Source organism: Scophthalmus maximus, chromosome 4 (assembly GCF_022379125.1).
Source record: "Scophthalmus maximus strain ysfricsl-2021 chromosome 4, ASM2237912v1, whole genome shotgun sequence".
In the NCBI taxonomy this organism is placed as follows: domain Eukaryota; kingdom Metazoa; phylum Chordata; class Actinopteri; order Pleuronectiformes; family Scophthalmidae; genus Scophthalmus; species Scophthalmus maximus.
In genome coordinates this window covers 20,375,679-20,397,680 of record NC_061518.1, presented here as the reverse complement: position 1 = coordinate 20,397,680, position 22,002 = coordinate 20,375,679, and the positions used below count along the sequence as shown (strand labels likewise).

The 22,002-nt window shown below is 43.8% G+C and overlaps 2 protein-coding genes across 14 annotated transcripts in view; both read right to left on the bottom strand.

Moving 5' to 3' along the window:
• Positions 1-2,556: 2,556 nt before the first annotated feature.
• Positions 2,557-16,719, bottom strand: LOC118302568 (retinoblastoma-like protein 2). Of its 9 annotated transcripts, none has more exons than XM_035628832.2 (16): positions 16,434-16,719; positions 13,771-13,893; positions 13,362-13,468; positions 12,840-12,943; positions 12,501-12,638; positions 12,205-12,369; positions 11,932-12,001; positions 11,752-11,801; positions 11,462-11,638; positions 10,024-10,095; positions 8,996-9,047; positions 8,342-8,502; positions 8,042-8,206; positions 7,731-7,944; positions 5,509-5,744; positions 4,948-5,153 (listed from the first exon to the last, which is right to left on the bottom strand). In XM_035628832.2, exons 2-15 carry the CDS (start codon positions 13,842-13,844, stop codon positions 5,545-5,547), a joined length of 1,749 nt encoding a protein of 582 aa, XP_035484725.2. In that variant the 5' UTR covers positions 13,845-13,893; positions 16,434-16,719; the 3' UTR covers positions 4,948-5,153; positions 5,509-5,544. The 9 variants fall into 9 exon arrangements, with proteins under 9 accessions (XP_035484722.2, XP_035484725.2, XP_035484719.2 ...); XM_035628826.2 differs by having other exon boundaries at positions 11,752-11,852; positions 16,434-16,718; XM_035628830.2 differs by having other exon boundaries at positions 11,752-11,852; positions 13,807-13,893; positions 16,434-16,718.
• A 545-nt stretch (positions 16,720-17,264) lies between these two features.
• chd9 (chromodomain helicase DNA binding protein 9) overlaps positions 17,265-22,002 on the bottom strand; it is a 69,089-nt gene continuing 64,351 nt past the window's right edge. For all 5 annotated transcript variants that reach the window (XM_035628821.2, XM_035628822.2, XM_035628825.2 and 2 more), the window contains 2 exons: positions 21,844-21,948; positions 17,265-21,396 (listed from right to left, as the gene is read on the bottom strand). In XM_035628821.2, coding sequence (XP_035484714.1) covers positions 20,404-21,396; positions 21,844-21,948 — 1,098 coding nt within the window. In that variant the 3' untranslated portion in view covers positions 17,265-20,403. The remainder of the gene's footprint in view (positions 21,397-21,843; positions 21,949-22,002) is intronic.

Here is a 22,002-nt window from a genome sequence, read left to right as displayed (position 1 = left end):
CATATGTAAACACTTCCTATATGAAAACAAACTTGGCAATGCGACACCTGGGTAAGATGAATGCTTTGTTGTATTTCCACACTGTATGTTTTCACGAGAGCAATAGATTTGAGGATGAGGACCGATGGGTTTGGGTAAGTTAAGTAAGGTAAGTGCACCTCAGCCCAAGTGTGTTGGAGCGTAAACTCTCCAAAACCAAATGCGGAGAATGAATTGCTTTAGTTGCCCTGAACTATTTAATGGTAATGTCGGCGTCTGTGTCAGTCCGAAACAAACTGTGGCCCCCACAAACTAATGTGGTTAACAGATAATAAGCTGCTTGCCTATGGAGGTAATGCCAGATGGATGGATGGATGGATGGATGGATAATCAGTATCCTTTCCTGCTGTGGACTCAGGATGAAGATATGATGCAGGGCTACACAGGCTTTATGTAACCTGACAGCTGGGACTGATACGATCAGGGCTAACATTTGTAGCTTACATATGGTAAAACCAGACACACGTGACATATAATCTATCCCTCACACTTGTTTTTCCCCTGTATTTTTATGTTTTTTTCAAAGGTGACGAAGGCGAAGACACAAGCTGCCAAACATGCGAGTTGAGATATTGCCCTCACGAAAGTGGAGAAACCCAAAGCCGGACATGGCTGCTCAGTTTTGGATGATAACTTTTTATGGATGATTGATGCTATGATTGGACAGTTGAGGGAGGCTTTAAGCTTTTATTCACTACGGAACAGTTGTTCGCTCTTTGATTTGGAGCACGGTGAGTTTTATTGTAGCTAAAGCTAAAACAATCCAACCCCTGGACAATCCCTCCAAAAATATTTGTGAGCTTTGAATATGACTGCTCTCGCAGGGATGATCAAATGCACAAAACCCCTATACGTAAAACACAACAGTATCCTTCCATTTAGATCGCGTCTGAACCCACACTGGCCGGTTACAGTGGCTACGATCACACGTTTGCTCTCGCGCCGACTTTTTCCTCTTATCAAGGTTGATATTTCACGGAGCCCACTCGTCCACGTTCACAATGGGGAGAAGCCCATTCTGCTGAAGGTCAGCCCGACACCTTGGCTGAATGAATGACATTTAGAGTACAATTTTACCATTTTTCACCATTTTCTTTGAACGGCATTACTCTCCATGAACTCGCCGCGCACACGGGCACGCGTCCGTGCACCGAGCCATAGAGGCGGCTCGCAGCTGCCACTGAGCGAGTTAAACCTACACCGACGACCTCTCACTGTGGAACGTGCCAGGTGTGGACACACTAAACTGGGCGGACTCCTCAAACATTTATCTGTAATTGAACGGCCTTGCTCACAGTTAAAAGCAGAATTTTGCCATTTAAAGGACTCTCCCCTTAATCACAATTAGACTCCAGGACACTTCATAATTTCAGTTGATGTTAATTTAGAAAGATATGGCTATCGAGAATTACAAAAGACAAATATTCATTCAATAAGCAATTATTGATCATAGGAGCATGTGCGGCGCAATCACCGAGTGGTTTCCACCCTCAGAATTATTTTCCTCATACGAGCTTAACATTTATAGCTGGCACTTTGGCTCCTGTTATTAAAAGATGGTATTTCTTCTAACCCTGTTGCAAAAGGACATGTCTCTTTGTGCTCCCATCCAGGATAATCAAGTCATCCTCGTCCACATGCCTCCCTCTATCTCTCCTCCAGCGCCCTGACCTTTATCTCCAGCTAAATCTTATTTGCCTTCAGGACTTTATAGGGTTTTCCACTCATTCATAATCTATTTGCAGTGTCCTACAGACTTTTCATTGCTATGACATTTGACAAAAAAACTTAACGGTAAGATGTTTCAGTCGCTGTATGCATTTGCGGTCGACATCCGAGTGAATCCTTTTTTGGGAGGCAGTGGGTAGATAGATTGTGAGCAGCTTTGCTCCAGGGACGTTTCCCCATAGTTCAAGGAGATTACCTTTTTGGATGTGCACTCCATTAAGCAGCTCCTCACGCCATAAAAATACTGTAGAGCAAAGGGGTTGGAAAAAACTTTGTGGAACTGCTTTTGTTTACCTGTAAATGTAGACAATAAGTCGTGAAGTCTATAATAATTCTTTAGCGAGAAGAAGAACAAGGGGCCGTACAGCAGACGGTTTGGCCCCCCAGGGTCAGTCGGGATACACATTGATTTATATATAACTATAAGAAGAGAAGGGACAGACACTGAGACAGACTAAATCTACAGGAGAGCTGTTCTTGGAACAACACTGAGAAACTGGTGCTGTAATAAAGGCAAAGTGGTCCCAAAAAAATCTTGATTTAATTATCCCTCTATTTAGAAGTTAATTGAGAAATGAAATCTATTCATGGCGTTATTTATGAAAGCAAACACATTTGTAGTGCCCCGAATATTTGTCTGTAAACACACTCTGACCAGTCACTGTAACATCCCGCAGCAGGAGATAAGATCTAGTTAGCACTGCCTTGTAAATAGCTGTGGATGTCTATCAGAGTCCTTTTCTTCCCGCTCACGTTGTCCTTCACCTTGTACAGTACGTGACATGAGGAAACAGGTCAGATTCATTTATTCAGGTGCAAAATAGGTCACAGGCAGCACATGTAAACCAACACATGACGCAGGTTGGGACTGCAACATTTCATTTGAAACTTTTTATTTCTTTTTGATTCAGATCAGGATCAGTATTATACTTACTGATTATGATCCTTCCCATTTCATTCTTTATACCCATGGCACTGGCTTCACTAGTCACCGAGGACAAGATGGTTGTTGCAAACTTTCTCAAAATCATTGGGATTTTTGGGGAAGTAAAGAAACCCATACCCTTTTGGAAAAAAAAATTGAATAAAAATAACAACAACCAGGGAGTGTGTTTCTGCACCGCAATGTGAATAATAGGACGGTCTCTGTAGCCTGCAGTTGTGGTGGTGGTGGGGAGAGGAGGAGGGGGCGGCGGTGGGGGTATGGTGGTTGGAATCAGTGACATTCTTCAAGGCCAGTGTAAGATTAAAGACCGGGGCCGTCGTGCCTCTGATCATATATTCACAAAAGATACCCTGTGAAGAACACATCTTTAAAGAGAGGCTGGCTGAAAATAAGACCACTACTTGTGAATATTTGTGGCAGCCTATTATACGTGTCATATAAATGGTCCATTACTGAGTAAGGAGATTACACCCCGGAGAGTTTTTTTTAGTTGCCCTTCTCATTTTCTGTTTGCCCTCTTTCTTTCCTTTTTTTTTTTTTGGAGGCACAGTCCTGTGAGCGGCCGCCTCTAGTGGCACAAGTTTGTCCTCTGTGATGTTTTATGTTTGGAAAAGTCATGGATCCTAGATTTGGATGTGGCTGGGCGAGCTCTATTTTCAATTTTTTTTTCATCATTCTGAATTAGTCCAACATTACAGCATTGTGGCATTGGGCTCAAAGTAAAAAGAAAAAATACAGCCTTGGGCTTAACTTGCAACAAGGAGCATTTATGCACAAATGAAAAATGTCAATAGTGCTTCCTCCCATAATATTGCCTATTTCACTGGCACATAACACTGCCCTGTGACACATGAATATAAATTCAGCGCACACACAGTACGGTAAAACGAATTATGATTAATATAACTTTCATCCTGGGTTTGCTTCACTTGGTGTGGCCTTGGGTCCTTTAATAGTCGTGGCACAGTGGACAAATTTAATAGCTTGCTATTCTGCATGTCCTTCAAATAAAATGTTTCCATAATGGATTCCCATTGGTAGATACTGTCTTTGTACATATACGGCCTTGGTTTTTCTGTTAATCAAAAGAAATTGAAAAAAAAAAAAGACAACTGCTAGATCACAGTAAAAAAAGACAGCAAATGGCTAATCTGCTGACAAGTATTAATATAATAATCAAGTGGTCCAGGTTGCCTTTTAATTCAATTGTCTCTCTTAACATTTCCCGGCTATGTCAATCAATGTGCCTGCCTTGTCTTTAAAGCAAAAGAGGAGTTATCCATTCCGACGCCATTAAAACATCAATGTCTCATTTCTGCTAAATGGCAGAGGAAAGATAATCGGCATGTGTGCATGCATATTAATTAAATGATAATGAGACGATAAGCCCCCCCCCCCCCCCCCTCTGTCTGCAGGTGTGGAACCACTGATCAATTGGCAGTGAAATGGGGTAAAAATGTGCTTCTTTTATCCCACCACTGAAATTAAAAACCTATTTAGTGCCACGTTTTCCAACAAAGTGCCTTTCATTTATCTTCTCGAGCACATTATTCAATCACAATTTCCATTTGTATAATGTAATATTTTCATGTAATTTCCCCGCTGCCTCTGAGATGGGTATTTTTGATATACTTTGTGAAATAGGCTATTCCATTCCTGCTCCATTCACTCACTGGTAATAAACTTACAACCTATATTTCAGATTAAATGTCTTCAGCAAATGGAGCCAGCATCAGACGTAGTGCAAAGATCACTTCTGCTCCCTGGTGGCTGCAGAGGGGACTGTATCCGTTTGACCACTGCCCCCTGGTGGCAGAGACTGGAAAGGGCTGGAACATTTTTTGTAATCCTTGGCAGCGTTTCATGATTCTTCTGTATAAAGCCCTCACTGTCTCTGGCTGTCCAAATGAACATCAGTAACAGTCTGATATGCAGAGCATGCTATCCTGCTATAGAGATGGCTGAGACCTCACGGCTGAGACATGAGCTGACTCTCTCTTCAAGGCTCGCTCGCTTGCTTTAGCCTGCAGCAGAATTGGAAGCGTTTGAAAGAGCGCGTTGTAACTATCAGCCCTGACCAGAGGTGTGAGCGCTTCAGAGGAGGAGGAGTGGAGAATGAACATAAAAATGGCCGTGAAAAGTGAAAACAAAAGGTGATGCACGGTGTGCTGCTTCGTGTAGACGAAGGCTTGGAAAAGAACAGAAAGGCAACACAGGTTCTCAGGAGCCCGACGCAGTGTTTTAGATTTGTATATTCATCACAAAATAGTTTCTGGAACATAAGCATTGGTATTTTCTCTTTTAGGACTGTTTGCTTCTGTATGTGTGTGTGATGTGTGTGGCTGGCCCGGATGAGACGGAGGTGGATGGACAGTAGTGCGGCGTCGCCTCGTCCCGCTGACAGGCCCTCCTTCACCCCGGACAGGCCAATCTGTACACACTGCGACACAGACACAGACACACACACACACACACACACACACAGCCCATTTCAGTCAGCGCACAGCCCATTTGTCATGTCACACAGCCTCAGAGAGACATAGCGGTCAAGTTATAGAGGTGATTGTATCAAAGTGACCCCCAGATGCAATGGCCGTAAATTGCTTGCTTTATGGGAAGGTGCCCCATCCCCGTTTCACAGATAGAGCTGGAAAGAAAAAATGAGAGAGGGGCATAGTCAGCTGACTGAAGTCAAAGAAGAGAAAGGGAGCAAACCGCACAGATTGCGAGTAATAACTCAGATTCGACGAATAGAAAGTTAGGGAAATGGTCAAGCCATTTCTCATCGATCTTACTTTTTCGAAGAGTTTAGGTTGCGGTGTTGATGGCGCTCAGCCGGAACTCTGCGTTTTTTCATCTTTGTCTTTGTCTGCTGTTCCGTTGGTTTCCCCGGCAGACGCCTCCTCGGTGGAAGTGGCCGTCTGTGGCCTCTCCTCGGGCTTTTCAGAAGGATCCACCACTGTGATCCCCCGGCTTGTGTTGCAACCCATGGTTTTGTCGGCAAAACTCCCCTCTGCGATGCGCTGCTCAGCTGATGGGAGTCCAGAGCCGTATTACGCCTCAACACACCGGTCAAATCCTTAAAACCTGTATGAGTGTTGTGGGCTCAGGTGCCTTTTGTTCTCTATGGCAACCGCGACACCTCCTTTTGAGTTTGGGCACCTGGCTGTGTGCTGGTTTTGTTTCACGAGCCTTTGTCCAATGACCTCCTAAGCAACAATGGTTTGAGAATGAACTCCGTATAGGCATGCCACAACATGGTTACTGACAAACACGCCAGGGCATTGTGTGTCAAGCAGACGTCAGCCATGGTTACCAACTTTCCCCACAATGGATGTGCTGCTTTCATTCAGTCAGAGGAATTTATGAATTTGTTTTTATTACCAGTCACCTTTAATCAGAGCAGATTCTGGTCTACAGGCCTAGGTGGTCTTCAGGTAAAATAAAGGAGAAACAAAAAAACGGTGAATCATTAGTTTGGTAGATACACAGCTCTGTGTGAAGATGGAGTGTGAGAGAGACAGACACATTTAATTGATATTTAGTCAGAAAATCACAGTCAAAACTCTGAATTCTGTCATTGCTCGCGTTGCTGATTGGTCGGCGGATACTGCTGCTCTGCCACGCGATATTAAACAAGTTCATATGAAGCTTATTAGCTTTATAAACAGAAAACACAGTGAGGAGTGAGGACATTATGTGGAATGTAAACTAGTTCCCCCACAGAGAACAATATGTAGTATAAAGTGGAAATATAATCCAAACTGCTTCTGTTGGCGATGTGTGTGATCATTTTATTATAGAATAAGGGCAATAATTTAGTGAATAAGAGTCAAACAGACACGAATACAAGACATACAGTATAAATGTGTGAAAATGGTCTGTATGTCATGTATTACCAGTGTTGCGCAAGTTACTCAGGAAGGGTAATAAGTTACTTATTACTTATTACACTTTCAAAAAGTAATTCTATCACCTTACTTATTACTAGATTTTAAAAGTAATTAGTTATTTTACTCGTTATATTACTATATTAATTTTGCGGGCTCTGCATATAGTCATAAGAGCAGCAAGGCGTATCTGATGGTTTTACAGAACATGAAACTGATATTGTGTCCAGCTTCTTGTTCTGTTATTTCTGCCCTGGCATATTAAGCAAGGTCCTAATGTTCAGAGGTGAAACAATGATGTTATGTCATTAGCAGAAGCTTCACAAAACCCTCTTATCTGTGACATGCCCAGCGACAGGCTTCTCCAGATCTCCGTCATCCTCCATCCCTCCTTTAGCTTTTTGGCTCGTAGCCGACGTGACCTGCCCGCGCGACCTAATGCGGCGTTACTTGGATCAGTAACTGTAACAAAATCACTATTTTGGAAATTGTAATCCCTTACACCACTTACTGGGAAAAGTAATAATACAACAGTAATATATTACTGAGAAATGAGTTACTGCCCAACACTGTGTATGACATATACAATAATATTCAAGAGAAGCGTCGTTACAGAAGAAGAAAATATGAAAAGTGATTTGAGAGTTGCTTTTGCATCAAACACTCCGAGGACAATAAACCTCGACTAATCCGAATCTAGTCAATCAGAATGAAGAATTCAATGCAGGCCACAGACGCTGGTCAAGCTTGATGTGGGAGCTGTCTCACACTAACAACAGTTTTAACCGCAGTTCCAGAGGCAACACACTCTCTCAGTGCGGCCTTTTATCGATCCCCTGAGCTCTTCGCAGCCGCGCTCTACTCTACACGTTCGCCCAGCACGACCGCCGACCTTCTACCGTCGGCCAGTGAGCTGGAGGTCAAGCGCCTTGGTCTACGACACCTCGACAGTGTTGTTGGTGTCAAAAAAACGGTGCTTCTTTTGAGCTGACACACTGGGCCCCGGCGGGACGTCGTCACAGATGGAAGGAAGACAAAAAGCTGCCCCGCTTCATGCTCTAGTAACCGGAGCAGAGCGAGACGTCGTGCTCCTCTCTGGCTCTAGTGCAGCTTGGGTGCAGTTGTACCTGGAGACGGCTGGTCCTGGCTCCCTCTCGCCACACGATTGTCCACCACGTCCCTCAGTCGCCTCTGCCAGGCCGACTGCTCGTCCGAACGCCGCCGCTTGGCCGAAGGCCCCTGTTCTCCTCCGTCCTCCTCCTCCTCGTCCAGCGACACCGCGTAGCCGCGCTTGTTGGCTGAGCCGCCCGCTCTGATCATGTCGTTGATGTCGCGCAGACACTGCGTAAACAGGAAGGGGATCTTCAGTGGGCAGTGTACACAGCGCGAGTGGCGGAGTTTCACAAGGTAACAACGGCAAACAATCACGTCCACAGACCTCCGGGGGACTTGAGCTGAAGTAGTAGCACAGCCCCGACGCACGAGGGGAGGGGGTTTCAGGCTTGTAGGGGGAAATGTAGACGGAGGGGCTGCTGGACAGCTGCCGTCGGCGAGGAGATGCTTTCCACTGTCGTGGATAGGGAGACAGAGGAGGAGTATCACCCTGCATAGAAGTTACACATAGGACATGAGGAATTACAGTACATTACCACATTTGAAATCTTACCTTCTCCTTATGTTCAGATTGGTCAGAACGTCAGAAAAAAAAAAACAGACACTTTAAAAATGATGCACTTACTCCAGAGGTCAGGGCGAACTGCTTTGCAAAGTGTTGCATCTCTGTCGTGTAGACCTGGTTGTAAAAGTAGATAAGGCTGCCCCTCTGCTCCTGATAGGGTCCTGGATAATGTGTTGTTGGCTCGTTGGGAGTCGGGATGCTGCTGCAGGGGTCTCCATTATCTGTATCCACCATGTAATGAATGAAATAGATCTTGTGAAAATGACATTGTCTTCATCTTACAGTACTGAAATCATGCGGGCGATATGTTGTAGCTTTTCTGTAGCTCGCCCCGGACGTAATACTCGACTTATGGCTGACCCAGGAAACATTGTGGTGGTGGAGGCCAATGGCCGACACAGAAATATTACTATTCTATGCACCAAGATTAATCTACTTGTTGACAAGCAGGCGATATCTGTGTCACTGCAACTGCAAAATCAAAGCAAGTCTAATCTGTTCCTAAATTAGCATTGCATGTACTGTTTGATATACAGTAATATATAATATGATTTATAAAATAACTATTTCAAATCCTTTAGAAGCTTAAAGGCTAAACAAACAGCCACTATCATATATGTAATTTACTATATGCTACATACTGTATTTTGAGATGTTTCGTGTGAGCCTGTGTAAGATCAGATCGCACTGTACTGTGAAAAAGGTGTTTCTTACTGTTGGGAGAATTGTCCGCGTCTCTTCCTGAAATCCGCACATTTTTGCAGATCTGAGGACAGAAACCGTCTGTCCGTGAATATTGAACCCAAATGTAGCCAGAACACACGACACTGCTATTAAGCCTTCAAATACGCCTGACAGAGGAAGGGCCCTGTTTGTTGGTCAAAAAGCACAGTCACACCACACTGCTCCGAACGGCGTGGGCCCGTCTGACGCACCCGTTTCCCTATTGGACTTAGGAGGGCCAGCATCAAGATATGATATACAATATTCCCCCGCATAGACGGCCGCAGATTGCTTGTACACTCCACCAAGATGCAAGCACCCGTGATTTATATCGAGAGTAAAATCCTTCTGAACCAAGCGACGTGGAGTTTAGCATTTTGACCGGCGCCATGTTGTGTTTTTAGAATCAAGGAGTAGCAATATTGTGGTGACCTGCACTTATTGACGGTACTAGCTGTCAATTACATGCTTTCCATGCCTCAATGCATTCCGTGCATTATCGTCTATTTCACTCTCAATGGGATCATAAATGGAACTGAGACCATAAACTCCTCACTGAAAATGTTTCCTGGCGTTATGAATCAGGTGAGAGTCATTTTTCTCATAGACTTCTGTAGGAGCTGACTTCTTTTTACAATCAGTGGCGTCGCCCTCTGCTGGTCATTCCAGAGAGTACAGGCTTCGGGGCACTTAGGCATTGGCCTCCCTTTTGGGACCCTGTGACTACGTCCATTCACACACAGAGAGCCAGATAGCTTAGATAGTTAAAGTAGAGCCCAAAGTGTCATTAACGTCTGACACTGAATCCCACAATGATCGTCACTGATCATTGTGGGATAGTATCTTTACTTCAGGTCTGTTTCGTTTATAGGTCGAAGATTACGGGAGTGGTTGTGAAGTGGCTCGAGACACGGTCTTAACACTCTTATCTTATATATTATCCATGCAGAGCTGATCCAGTTGAACACTACGGGCAGGAATGAGAAAGAATTAGAACAAGAAAGACAAAAGAGACGTACACTTTCACTGGCATGTGGCTGAGACTTGTAGCACTTCATTATGCGTTTGAAGGGGATCTCCTCCTCGGTGATCTGTAAAAGCAATGCAAATTCTATAAGATGTTGACAGATTATGTTTTTTTAAGTGTCATATTTGGTACTATATAAATTGTATATCGTTAACAGATTAGAGACAGAGTCTGATGCTATATAACACCCACTGATATGTTACGGGTTCACAACACTGAGCTCTCTGTGAGACGTGACGAGTCATAGTAGAAAAAATAAAAGTGACGGAACGTATGTTTCACTTTGCAGAAAAATACGCAGGAGATAAGTGTTTGGTCTCTGAATAACAACAAGTTTATCACATCAACAAGTTTATCACATCAACATGTTTCGATGTTTTTCCAAACCATGATCACATAATCACGATTATTTGTTCTAAGTTATGAAATGATGTTCAGCTGTAGAAACGTAATTTACTCATATTATTTTGTATTTTGTACATTTTGGACGGAGACATGTTTCAATACGAGGATGCATCACTTCATATAATGATCTCTGCTTTCATCCAGCCGCTTTGCACTGCTTTTTCATTATTATGTGGCTGCTGTGCAAAGCACACATATTATCTATAATCAGTCGGAGGTTTTTTTTATGATTATTGTCTCATTTTCTCTCACAGGGTGAGTGAGTGGCGAGTGCTGGATTTTCATCTTCTGAGCTGTGAATTAAAAAATAGTCCTTGATTTGAGATAATGTAGGTAAAGATGATCTGCTTTAGAAGTTACGATTATCCATTCCAGTGTAACACCACAGCTAATACGACCGGAGGGACTGGAATGAGATACTTGTTGAGAGGCCAATTCATTCATCCACACTGTTCGTGACAGTGGTTTTACTTTGTTTAAGCAGGTTTGATTCTTCAAATCATATTGTGATGTGTTCCATTTTATGTAAATCCATTTGTTTTGTCAAGTGTTTAAGCTTGGAAACAACATTGTAAGATGCAAAAACAATGTTTTTATTTTTATAATATCAAATATTAGAAACGGCCATTCTTCTAACAATCACACATGAACTGATTTCCACGAAACCTTGTGGACACATCGGACATGGGTCAATCACTTTGTGAGATATGGAACTATTTTTTTTTTTTTTGGGGACATTTCAGAGATTTCCAAGGAATAATTCATGGATCTTGAGTGATTTAAAATGTCAGATGGTGCACCTTGATCGAAGTGAACGCGACCGTTGGCCCTTGGCAGAGGTATCCACTGTACTGAGTACTATTCTAGTTGTTGAATAGCCTGGTCTTCATAGCACCCTGTCTTTTTTTGAAATTCCGTATCTTTCCAAGTTTGCTCCCCCTTTTTAAAGCATGAGCAGGCGCCATCATGGTTACCAAATCAATTAAAGAGCGATTTAAAGGCTGGGACTTCTCTCCGATATCCACCTTGGCTATGACGTAGATGGCACACATGAGCAGTTGGTCCAGGTGGCGGTCCGCCATGAGATGGGTGCAGTGGACCAGCGAGTACTCGAAACAGGTCCAGATCTTCAACCGCAGCTTGTCGGAAACGTCCAGCGCCGAGCACAGCGCCCTCAGGCGCCTGCCCATCAAGCTGTAAACCTGCGAGCAGAGAGAGAAAACATGGCCGCGCCACCGACACATCGCGATTACTCTCATTTGAATCCACAGGACAGAATACCATTCTTCGCACAAGGAGACGTACGTCGACCGACCTTGCGAGCGAACAGATGGAGGGAGCTGCCTCTCTGAGGCCTGTTTACAGCTGATGGAAAACAAGTGCTGGTCAGTGCTGGTAGACACAAACTGACATGTACTGGCAAAAAAAGATATAAACAATGTATTAATGGTGTGTAATGTAATGAAAAACGAGCTTTAATACACAGAGTTCATACCTGCAGGTGGCTCTGGGTCAGATTGCAAGTCTGTTGTATTTGGACCGTCAAGCTGTGCAGGAGGCGTCACCTGCAAGAGACACAAAGTTAATTGTACTGTAGTGCTTTTAATCTTGAAATATTCATTACACCTACATACTGTTTCCATGAAAGAGAATAATGATTCATATTTCTAACATAATGTTATCCAGAAATAGATGCCACCTTGAGTAATCTCAAATAAGCCCCTGGTGCCATATGGAGACTATTTATTTGTAGTTTTTTATCGCCGACCTGTTGGCAGGTAGGCAGACGGCCCCCGTCGGCTCTGATTTCCTCCCACAGCGGCGAGCCGCTGGTCCAGCTCAAGCTCTCCAGGACTTTCTCTTCCGCTCGGGAGAGGTGCCTGACGACAGCGTGAGGCAGCCCCACTTCAGCCCGCAACACCAGCTCAATCACCTGTCACAGCACAGGAAGACAGAGCCAGATTAACATGCCATGTTAAACCATCGCTGCTCTACACGCGTACACAGACAGGTACACACGCGACATAGAGTATATATCGAGTGAACAGGCGGGGGGGAACACACCCTCCAGAAGTGGTACGATGCAACCCTCAAGATCTGAAGGAGCTGAGGCAAATCGCACGGCAGATAGTTTGAGCATATGGTAATCTCCAGGCAACAGGCCACCAGACAGCAATGCAAAAGGTCCGCCTCCAAGATGCCCTGTGACAAACACACATAGTGTTTCAATTCAAAAATAGCAATGGGAAAAAAAGGGCTACAAAACTTGTGCTGTATATGGACTGTGATATATGCTGTATGCACAGTATATGACGGTCATACAGTGCCCCTAGTGGGAACTAATGCTTGATGTGGGACTCCGCTGCAGTTCCAGATGTGGCCACAGGAGGGGAGTGAACTCACCGTGATGTCAGTGAGGCCCAGCCTCCTCCTCTCCTGACTGAGGAGGCTCTCCAGGATCCTGTAATACCAGCTCTCAGCCTCGCCGCAGCACTTTGCTGCCAACTCTGTGGACCATATCGCATGGATTAGGTGTGACATGTGTCAGCAGCGAGGGCTTGTCACCTGTTATTAAAAAAGCAGCCTGCTCTCTAATCGTGACGGGGTTTAAGGTGCTGTAGGTGAGGAGACAGGGGGTTTGCTCAAAGACCTGCTTTCAGTTCTGACCGATCGAATCAATACTCTGGTCAGAAATGTGGTCTGTTGATTAACAGAAATTATATGATACATCATAAAAGGCTCATTTAAAAAAAGAGAATCTGGGCCATAAAGTAGTAATAATGTGGCCATAATTATTTGTCCTCCATAAATAGTGAACATATGGTAACAGTGTTTGTATTAACTGGAACAAAAGCCTTCATCACGCCCCGCATGTGAGTATTTCCCCCCTCGTCCCATTGTCAATCACTAAATATGTTGGTATACCTTTGGTCCTCTCGTTTCCCAAGTTGCCCCTGTGGTGCAGCTGGAACGTGTGCAGCATGCGTGTCAGTCGCTCTTTCATTGCCCCGGTTGGATCTCGGCAGCACGTCCTGGATCAGAGGAATGTGACCGGGTTACAATAAATAAATAAAAAGGTTGGAGGACGTCAGAGGAGTAAACAAAAGGCCACACCACACACAGTGAAACAGACCTTTGTCTATGCCTTGGACATTAAGTAGCCCATGTTATATACATGTCAAAATCTTAGAGTTAGGAGTGATGTTGCAGTTTTTATATTGTCATTTATCATAACAATGTGTGAGCCACTATTTGCTGTATAATTACACAAGTGACACAGATAACACACACTAACTGCTGCAGTGTGATTAATACTGTGAGTCACAGCACCGACCTAAACATAGCGATCAGGCGATGACTGGGGCCGAACCTTTGCTCTTGCCGGTTGCCCCGTGGATCGGTTGCCATGGTGACCCTCACACTCTCACCGGGTGAGAGTCAGAGCAGGAATGGGCACCTACATAGCAAAGACACGGGGAGACAATTAGGGAGAAAAAAAAACCTGTAATACAGTTCAGACAGAGGTCAAATGTGTCATATTTTCATGCAGTTTTGATTTCTTTACTTTTGAAATGGTCACATATTGTGCTTCTTAAAAAAGAACAGAGTGTCTCTGTATAGATTGTTTGTAAAATGTTTACGTTGTTTTTAGGCCTAAAGCAAAAAAATGTTACACTCCTTCCTCTACTGGTAAAAGGCCCCTGTTTCTACCACAAACATTTCAATGTATCTGTGTGTGTGTGTGTTCCCTGTCCTGCCTCAATGGAGACTCTGTTCCTCTAATCGTTTATCATTGTGGAGACAGACCTCAGTCTACAGTGTCTGCTCACAGGGGCTACACGATACAGACTGTGAGGGAGGACCGAACACTGGCTGTGTGTTTTAATCAATATTCATTTTTTTTGTTTTGTTTTTTTACATCATGCGTTTCATTTTTGAAGATTTGGCCACAAGCTGTACTAGTGTAGTTAGATGGGATGGGGTCTGGATGGGGTTAGACAAAATAAAATGGCCTTGCAGGGATTCAGGATGGCATTGTGGTAAATTGAAATATTAATATTAATATTTTCTCTTCATGGAGCCAAATTTGAGTCCATCACTTTCTTCAGGCTTGAAGTCACCTACAGTACCTGCCAGTTAGTTATTCAGTTATGTATGATATGACATCAATCCTCACAGAGAAACTTTTTGTTATTTTCCCAGAAATAATTTACAATCATATTGGGTCAATCAACAAATTGATTAGTTGAATAATTGCTGGCGGTCCATTTCTGACATTCGTTTTATTTGCTCCAGGAAGATGAAGGTTCTGTCCTGCATCATTCATATATCCTGAACCCTTTTCTAAGACGAAGGCCCATTTTTTAAATCTTGCATTGATTTAGATAAAACTATTAAGAGCGATATCTATTGATTTTTCAGCTAATGTATCTACATCCCTTTATCTCGCCATTACATCTAAAATCATCTTAATCATTATGTGTTCAAATGGGGTGAAGGATTTTTCAACCATTTTTTATTTCTGTCCACCACAAACGTCTAAGTCACTAAAACAAAAGAGGAAGTAAAGACCAGAGAGAAGGAACACTGGAAGAAGAGATGGTGTCTGGATGTTTCTTCTTCTTTTTTTTTCCTTTCTTAATTCTTTATTTCGAACAAATGAAAAATAAAAAAAGCAAGTGTGAAACTGCATACAAAAAACAACAACCAAAAAAAGTTTCATAAACAAATTTTATAGATAAATAAATTATATTTGTCTGAAAAGGAGCAGGAGGAAGCCAAAGCGTATTAATTCCCACCCCTCATTCAACTGCTTATATTTACTGTACAACATTAGCAGCTATAAATAACTATTTGCACCAAATTGTACCAAATTATTTAAATTCATACCCTAGTCAAAATATTACCAAAAGCCACACTCAAAATCGCCTACCTACCCTCATCCCAATATCCTTTTCAAAAGTGTTGCTGTACCTCTTTTTAAACTGACTTATGTTTTATTTCCGGTTCCGAGCAATTCCACAATTTCCCCCCACAGATCCGTTCTTTGCATGTCGTCACAAGAATGCAGGTTAAATGACTAGAGGAGCTCGTACTTCATTTAACCCATCCCCAGTCCATACAAAAAATTCAAAATACAACCTGCAAGTGTGAGACCAGAAATTTCGCTGAACACATAATAAAACTAGAAAAGATCCCCAGGGGACTGGGAACGTGTGCGTACACGTGAATCATCCTGTGGCCTGTTGTGTTCAGTGTGAACGTCCCGGCCCTGTCGCTTCAGAAAACCCCAAACTGTTTATTCTCCTTTGACGTCGATGAAGGTGCCATCACAAATTGGTGCCAGATAATGGACAACACAGGAGAGTCAGTGGTGTAGAAAGGTGATAAACTAGACGTATCCCTGCAATGTCCTTTTTAACTCACCGACAAACGGTTTACCTCACTGTCTTTTGTCTTGAAGCAACCTGTCAATGTATTATATTGAAGAACACAGCTTTGTATCAACCATCATCCGACTCTACGCCTCTGTGTGTGTGTGTGTGTGTGTGTGTGTGTGTGTGTGTGTGTGTGTTACCGTTAGGCAGGAAAGTTGGCAATAAGTCACGAATCAATAGACATTGTAGATCATGTATAATATGTTGCCAGCTTATTTGTGTCACACCCATTTCCTGTTTCCTGTTGCCTCCACTGACAGAAGTTACATCAAGAATAGGAACTCGCTTTCACTTTGGCACGTGGTAAACATTCACGGTGAACTTGAGACAAACCGCGGATTCATTTTGTTTTCGATAAACCAAAGTAATTGGCAGCTGTAACATTGAGAATCTGTTATTGAAAGTCATGTCAGTCGGCCCCTTGCATCTTATACAGAAGTACAGTAGATGACATCACATTGTCAGCTGATATTTCGTGGCATCTTCCCTTGTATTTTGTCATTTCATCTACGTTGAACTTTCCACTTCCTGGCACAAAACTCAGAAACAGTCCACCTACCAGGTCATGGTGAGGAGCCAGGAGCCAGACTCCAGGGTCCTCTGGTCTCAGACCCGCGTGTCTTCCTGGCGTGTCCTTTCGTCCCCGGAGCGGTGGACACGTTCAGCAGGGCCTGCTCTGCAGGCGGAGGAAGTTCAGACCGACCGGTGGCCTCAGTCAGGAGACAAGTCCAAACTTGTCTGTGTCTGGTTGCTATGATCAGCACAGAGCAGCTCTGCTGGTGACTCAACACGGGCCTGTGGGCGACACCAAGAGGAGTGGAGGACTTACAGTGGAGAGGAAGAACTTGTTAACCCCTTTGTTTCACTGTACTGAAACTTTCTGACCGCAGAGTTCTGGCTAAAAGAAACTGAAAACAAAAAATACGATTCATTTACACTTGCTCCGGCCCTGCAGTAATTCTGAATGAAGCGACCTGAACACTAACACTGACGTGACTCTGGACACTTGTATTATCATCACATTATGATCAAGTGGATCAATGGCATTCGTCAAAAAGGGTTTTCAAAACTTTGATGTTGGACTCATGTGCCCAATGTGTCCATACGAAGAACGAAAAGAGCTGTTGATACTTTTGCTATTGTAACATGTTATCTTAAATTAGTTAATAGTGTACTTGGGTTTGTAGCTTTTGCAAAAAAAAAATTACGAATAAAAAACGAAAAAGTTAATTATTAAACAAGTAGTGCAACTATAAAGAGTTGAATTGCTGAATTGCTGTTCACCGACCTGACCAGTTCTACTGTGAGTGGAACAATAAGTGCACAGATATGAGGAGGCTGAAAATAATAAGGCCCCAAACAAAGCAACAGGCACAAAGCACACTTTATGGATAGTCAGAAGAATATGTTTAATAAAAATAATTAAACCTCAATTTCCTCTATAGAACTTCATAGAAAGTAATCCAATAAATTACAAATGACTTTTAAGACGTGTTTTCCTGCACTACATAGAGAATTATTTTCGACTACACAGACCACAACTTGCAAATATTACAACTGTCCAATGAAAAAAAATGAAAAAACAAAAAGAAATCAAAAGACAAAAAAAAACTGACCAGGGTGACATTTAGGATATTACCAAGCTGAAAAAAACAAACAAAAATTGAAAAAAAAAAATCAAAATCTAGTTTTGTCATGTCAGTGATAAGATGTATGAAGTCTGAACAAAGACCTCCCTGTACAGCAGTAGTGTGTTTTGTGATTCCTCTTGCATATTGGTCATTGTTTACTTGTGTGTGTGTGTGTGTGTGTGTGTGTGTGTGTGTGTGTGCGTGTGTGTAACGCAGGTTTAGCACTGCTTCTGCAGTGGTAGCAGTGCTTTTGGACTCCTGGTACAGGACAACCTAAAAACAAAACAGAAACTAGTAAAATTAAAGCAAAGAGTCCAATCTTAACGTTTCTTTTCTCTACTGTTTTGCCATGCGTGTCCTAAGGAGGCTCAGCACAGTCGTCAGTCCATCAGTCCATCACTGTGAGTCAACAGAAAGTAGCAAAGGTCATTAAAGTCACCTACAGCGGGAGTAGCAGTGGCTGGGCGTTTGCTTAAGGGCACTACGAGTTTTAAGAGAGCAGAGGCGCAGATATACAAAAAAAATGACAGTGGCATGTATAAGTTCTTTGCTTGGACATATAGAAAAATACCATACTGTTAGTAATAATATAAAACAAACAAACAAACAAAAAATGCAATTGCATTGCAAGCAAACCCATGACAGGGTCTATATACAGAACAGGCATACAAGGGAACCACTAAGAGAAAAAGCAACACCAGACTCAGGCGTGTCTTCAGTCAGTGTGTTCGGACCGCGGGGGGTTGGTCCTGGTTTTTAAAAACCCGCTCGAGAACAAATGCTACAACAACACTTCAGAACTAACCAGACCAGTGGGTTTCAGTCGTCCCCCCGGTCGAAACAAACACAGGCCACCGCCCCCCTCAGAGATCACACGTGTCTTAACAGTCCACTGTGTAACAGCAGTCCTAGAGCCAGCACTGCTGTGCCAGGAGAAGTCTTTTCTGTTTTTTTATACAAAAAGGTATTTTCGGCATGAGTGAACTTCCAGTGTCACAGCTGACGATGACGTGCACCGACGACCAAGAGAACGCACGGGCGCGCTGCCACAGGTCGAGGCGGCTTCGCTTTAGACAAGAGGGAGGGTGAGCGGGACAGTGAGGTTCAGGATAAGGGCACTTCTACATCTAGCTGGACCTCCCGTCATCAGCGGAACGGGGTCAATGACAAAGTGACGCGGCGACACAAGCTGCTATTATTGAGCCCTTCCTGAAACTCGCCCCCACCTGGCACTGCGTGGAAATCTATTTCAAATGACCATGAAAATTACGACGGCCTTGGCCAGGACTTGGAACTACTCTGTGCTTGTGCTCTGCATCTTCTACAAGACTTTTTGGGAGACAAGAGTGAGCACGCGACACTTGAGATTTCCTCCAAATTTGTAATGTGTCACGTTTAAAGGTTTTTTTACTAGTCCTATAGCTAACAAGGCCCTCCTTTTCCTTGACGCACGACATTCAGACCGGAACAGTACGGAAGCCGTAGATACCAGGTGAGAGGTCAAGCCAAACGAAACCACGCAGTGGAAGCTCTTAGTAGGAAGAAGGGGCAGAAAAGGAACGAAAGCAAGGGGGAAAAAAATGACATCTGACGCACACATTCCAGCAGCGACATGGACATTGTTCACACTGACAGCGAGAGAACACACCCGCGCACATGTACGCTTGCACAGTGAGGCTAATCCATTGAGCACAGTTGAGGTAAGATGCAGTCAAATACGCCGGGGCCGTAGTAGTATCATCCATGTCATCGAGAGAGATCCTGAACCTTTCCACTGAACGGACACCACAAACACCGGCCAGGACCTCGGCGGGTCAAAGGGCAGTTTATTTGGCACACAGTAAAAAGGGTTGTTTTCTGTCCCCACAGCTCGGTGAGTTTACGAGACTCTGACACTGTGAGAAAAAAAAGAATAAAACAATCAACAGAGGTGCGAGTGAGCATGTGTGTCTACTGTGGGGTTGCTAAAGTGCGCCTTGGACATGTTGGAACATGTTTGTAAGGTGACGGTGAAAGTGAAGCGTTTCAAAGATCACATATATCCACGTGAAAAAGAAAATCTCAGAATGAAATAATGATCCTTATTTTATTTGAAAGATTTAAGCTCGTGGTCTTCATTTAAAAAAAATGAAGAATAATACTTTCGCTCCCCAGATCACAGCGATGTTGAAAGAAGGGGCTTCCGGGGGCGATTCCTTTTTTTCCGAAAAATCAACGAGAGGAAAATGAGCCACGCGACAGGCGGGTGAGGCCCGAGAGTTGTGCACTAGGGGTGGAAACATGGCAGACAGAGAATCTACAGCTTCAGTGACATTCATTAGCTGCCCAAGTTATTGCTGACATATCCAACGCATGATCTGCAAAGCATAAGTGTCAACGAACCTGTAAAAGTACTGAATATTTACAAGAGAAACCAAAGTGTTTGTCAAGTGTCATTCCCCCCCAAACCCGTTCCCCACAATCAAAATATATTAATAGTACAGCTCAACGAGCGTGTTGACGTAGTTTCACTTTTTTAATAAAATTAAATCCTGACATAATTACAATAATGCCTTTTTTTTGTTGCAATTGTACATAATCGCGTGGTACAAGTTCACAGAGTTCAGAAATCTACTCAAGTCTGACATGCAAAATGTCTCAAAACAAGACTGTACCTTGTGAACAAACACTGAAATTTTATTTCAGTTCCTTTTAAGTCACTTTTTTTTTTACAGTTTTTTTTTCTTTCCTTTTTTAAAGGTTTTTGTCTTTATTACACAACATTTTAGTTAGTTCTTGTATTTACATGTAAAGAAATCGCAACATAAGTGCTGGAAAAATCCATATATATGTGAATATACTGTATGTATACATTTCTAGGCGATACATAAATAAATTTATAATTATATATTCAAAGGATCAGTCCTCATCACTGGAGTCTGAATCATCTGAGGAGGAGGACGAGCTCCCGGACTCGGATGAAGACGTCTCGGCTTTCCCTTCAGGACCACTGTTCTCTTTTTGTTCAGCCGACTCGTCCTCTTCCTCTTCGTTGTCCAAAGCCTCTTCTAACGCCTCGTCCTCCTCCTCCTCTTCTTCCCTGGCAGCCGCCGGCTGCCTTGCCTCCCGTGGGGATGACTTGGAGGCTGCAGACGGAGAAGGAAGAGGAGCGGGAGGGAAGGTGGGGTCACTGTTTGAGCCCTGCGGCTGTGCGGCAGACACAGGGAGGTTAAGGCCTGGAGTGAGGAGCATCCCTGGGTAAAGCATACTGGAGAGTAACAAGGGGTTAAGAGACAGTGGGTGACTGGAGGCTGCGGAGGCAGCTGAAGCACTTTGTGGGGCAGTGGCGAAGGAACTGGAGCCGGAGGCGGAGGAAGGAGTCATGTTTGAGCTCTCTGTCCTTTCTCCTTTGGTGTCTGAGGTGTGAGAAGGGGCTTTCGAGGCAGATGGTTCTCCTCCTGCACCGCTGCTGGTTCCCTCTGTCTTTTCCTCCAAGCCTCCTGTGCCCTCCTGAGCCGGCTTCCCAAGCATGCTGCTCATGCCAAGCAGATTGGGCAATCCAGCCATCCCGGACAGCATCATGGGAAACATGGCAGCTAAGTTGCTTGCGGCCAGGTTGCTAGCATCGGACGGCAGCCCCATCAGGCCAGCGGTGAGCTGCAGGGATTGTAAGCTCTGGAGGTTTTGCTGGAAGGCCTGCAGGCTGGGGAGGTCCATTCCAGAGAGCAGGCCGTTGGCCAGCAGGGGGTTCAGACCGAGGGCAGAGGCCGCTGCTGCTGCTGCTGCAGGTGACCCTGCTGATGCCGACGCCTTGGCCAGAGGGTTCTTGGGCCGGCGTCCACGTCGGCTCACCTCCTCAGGAACGATGGGTCCGGTCAGGATCCTGTCGAACATACTCTCTGGGAGGTAGCCCTGGATGAAAGACAAGAATATGTAAATGCAGGGTTGGAAGTTTCATACAGCGTAATGAGCGTTTTTAGTAGTTTATTACATACATCTGGCTAAAACTACTGCAGTCTCATACAACAGGCCTGCAACTCATTCAACATCCATGAAGGTTATAATGTTAAGTTTTTGTTGACAATGTATTTTACCTTCTCTGTTATAAATACACAATATTAGAAACACCTCTCAAGTTACACAAAACTATACAATGGCAACACAAACTACAACCTCTAAAACAGTTTAGTAAGCAAGACCTACTGCTATTTTTGTATGAAATTACTTTCAATTTAGCTAAGAGTACCAAAATACTCACAATACTCATAATATACATAATAATCTGGCCACGCAGTGAATTGTCGACATTTACTAGACGTGAAATGGTTTGAGTTTTCATCTGACGGATGTGCTACTCACCGACTGTTTGACCACATCTGCCCATTCCGGTGGGACTCCGTACTCTGGGTTCTCCTGAAGGAACCTGCACAGATCCTTCAGAGGGGGAGCAAAGGCCCCACCAACCTGCAGGAGAGACAGCGGGCTACATGAAGCAAACTGCAAAGTACACATCTGGGA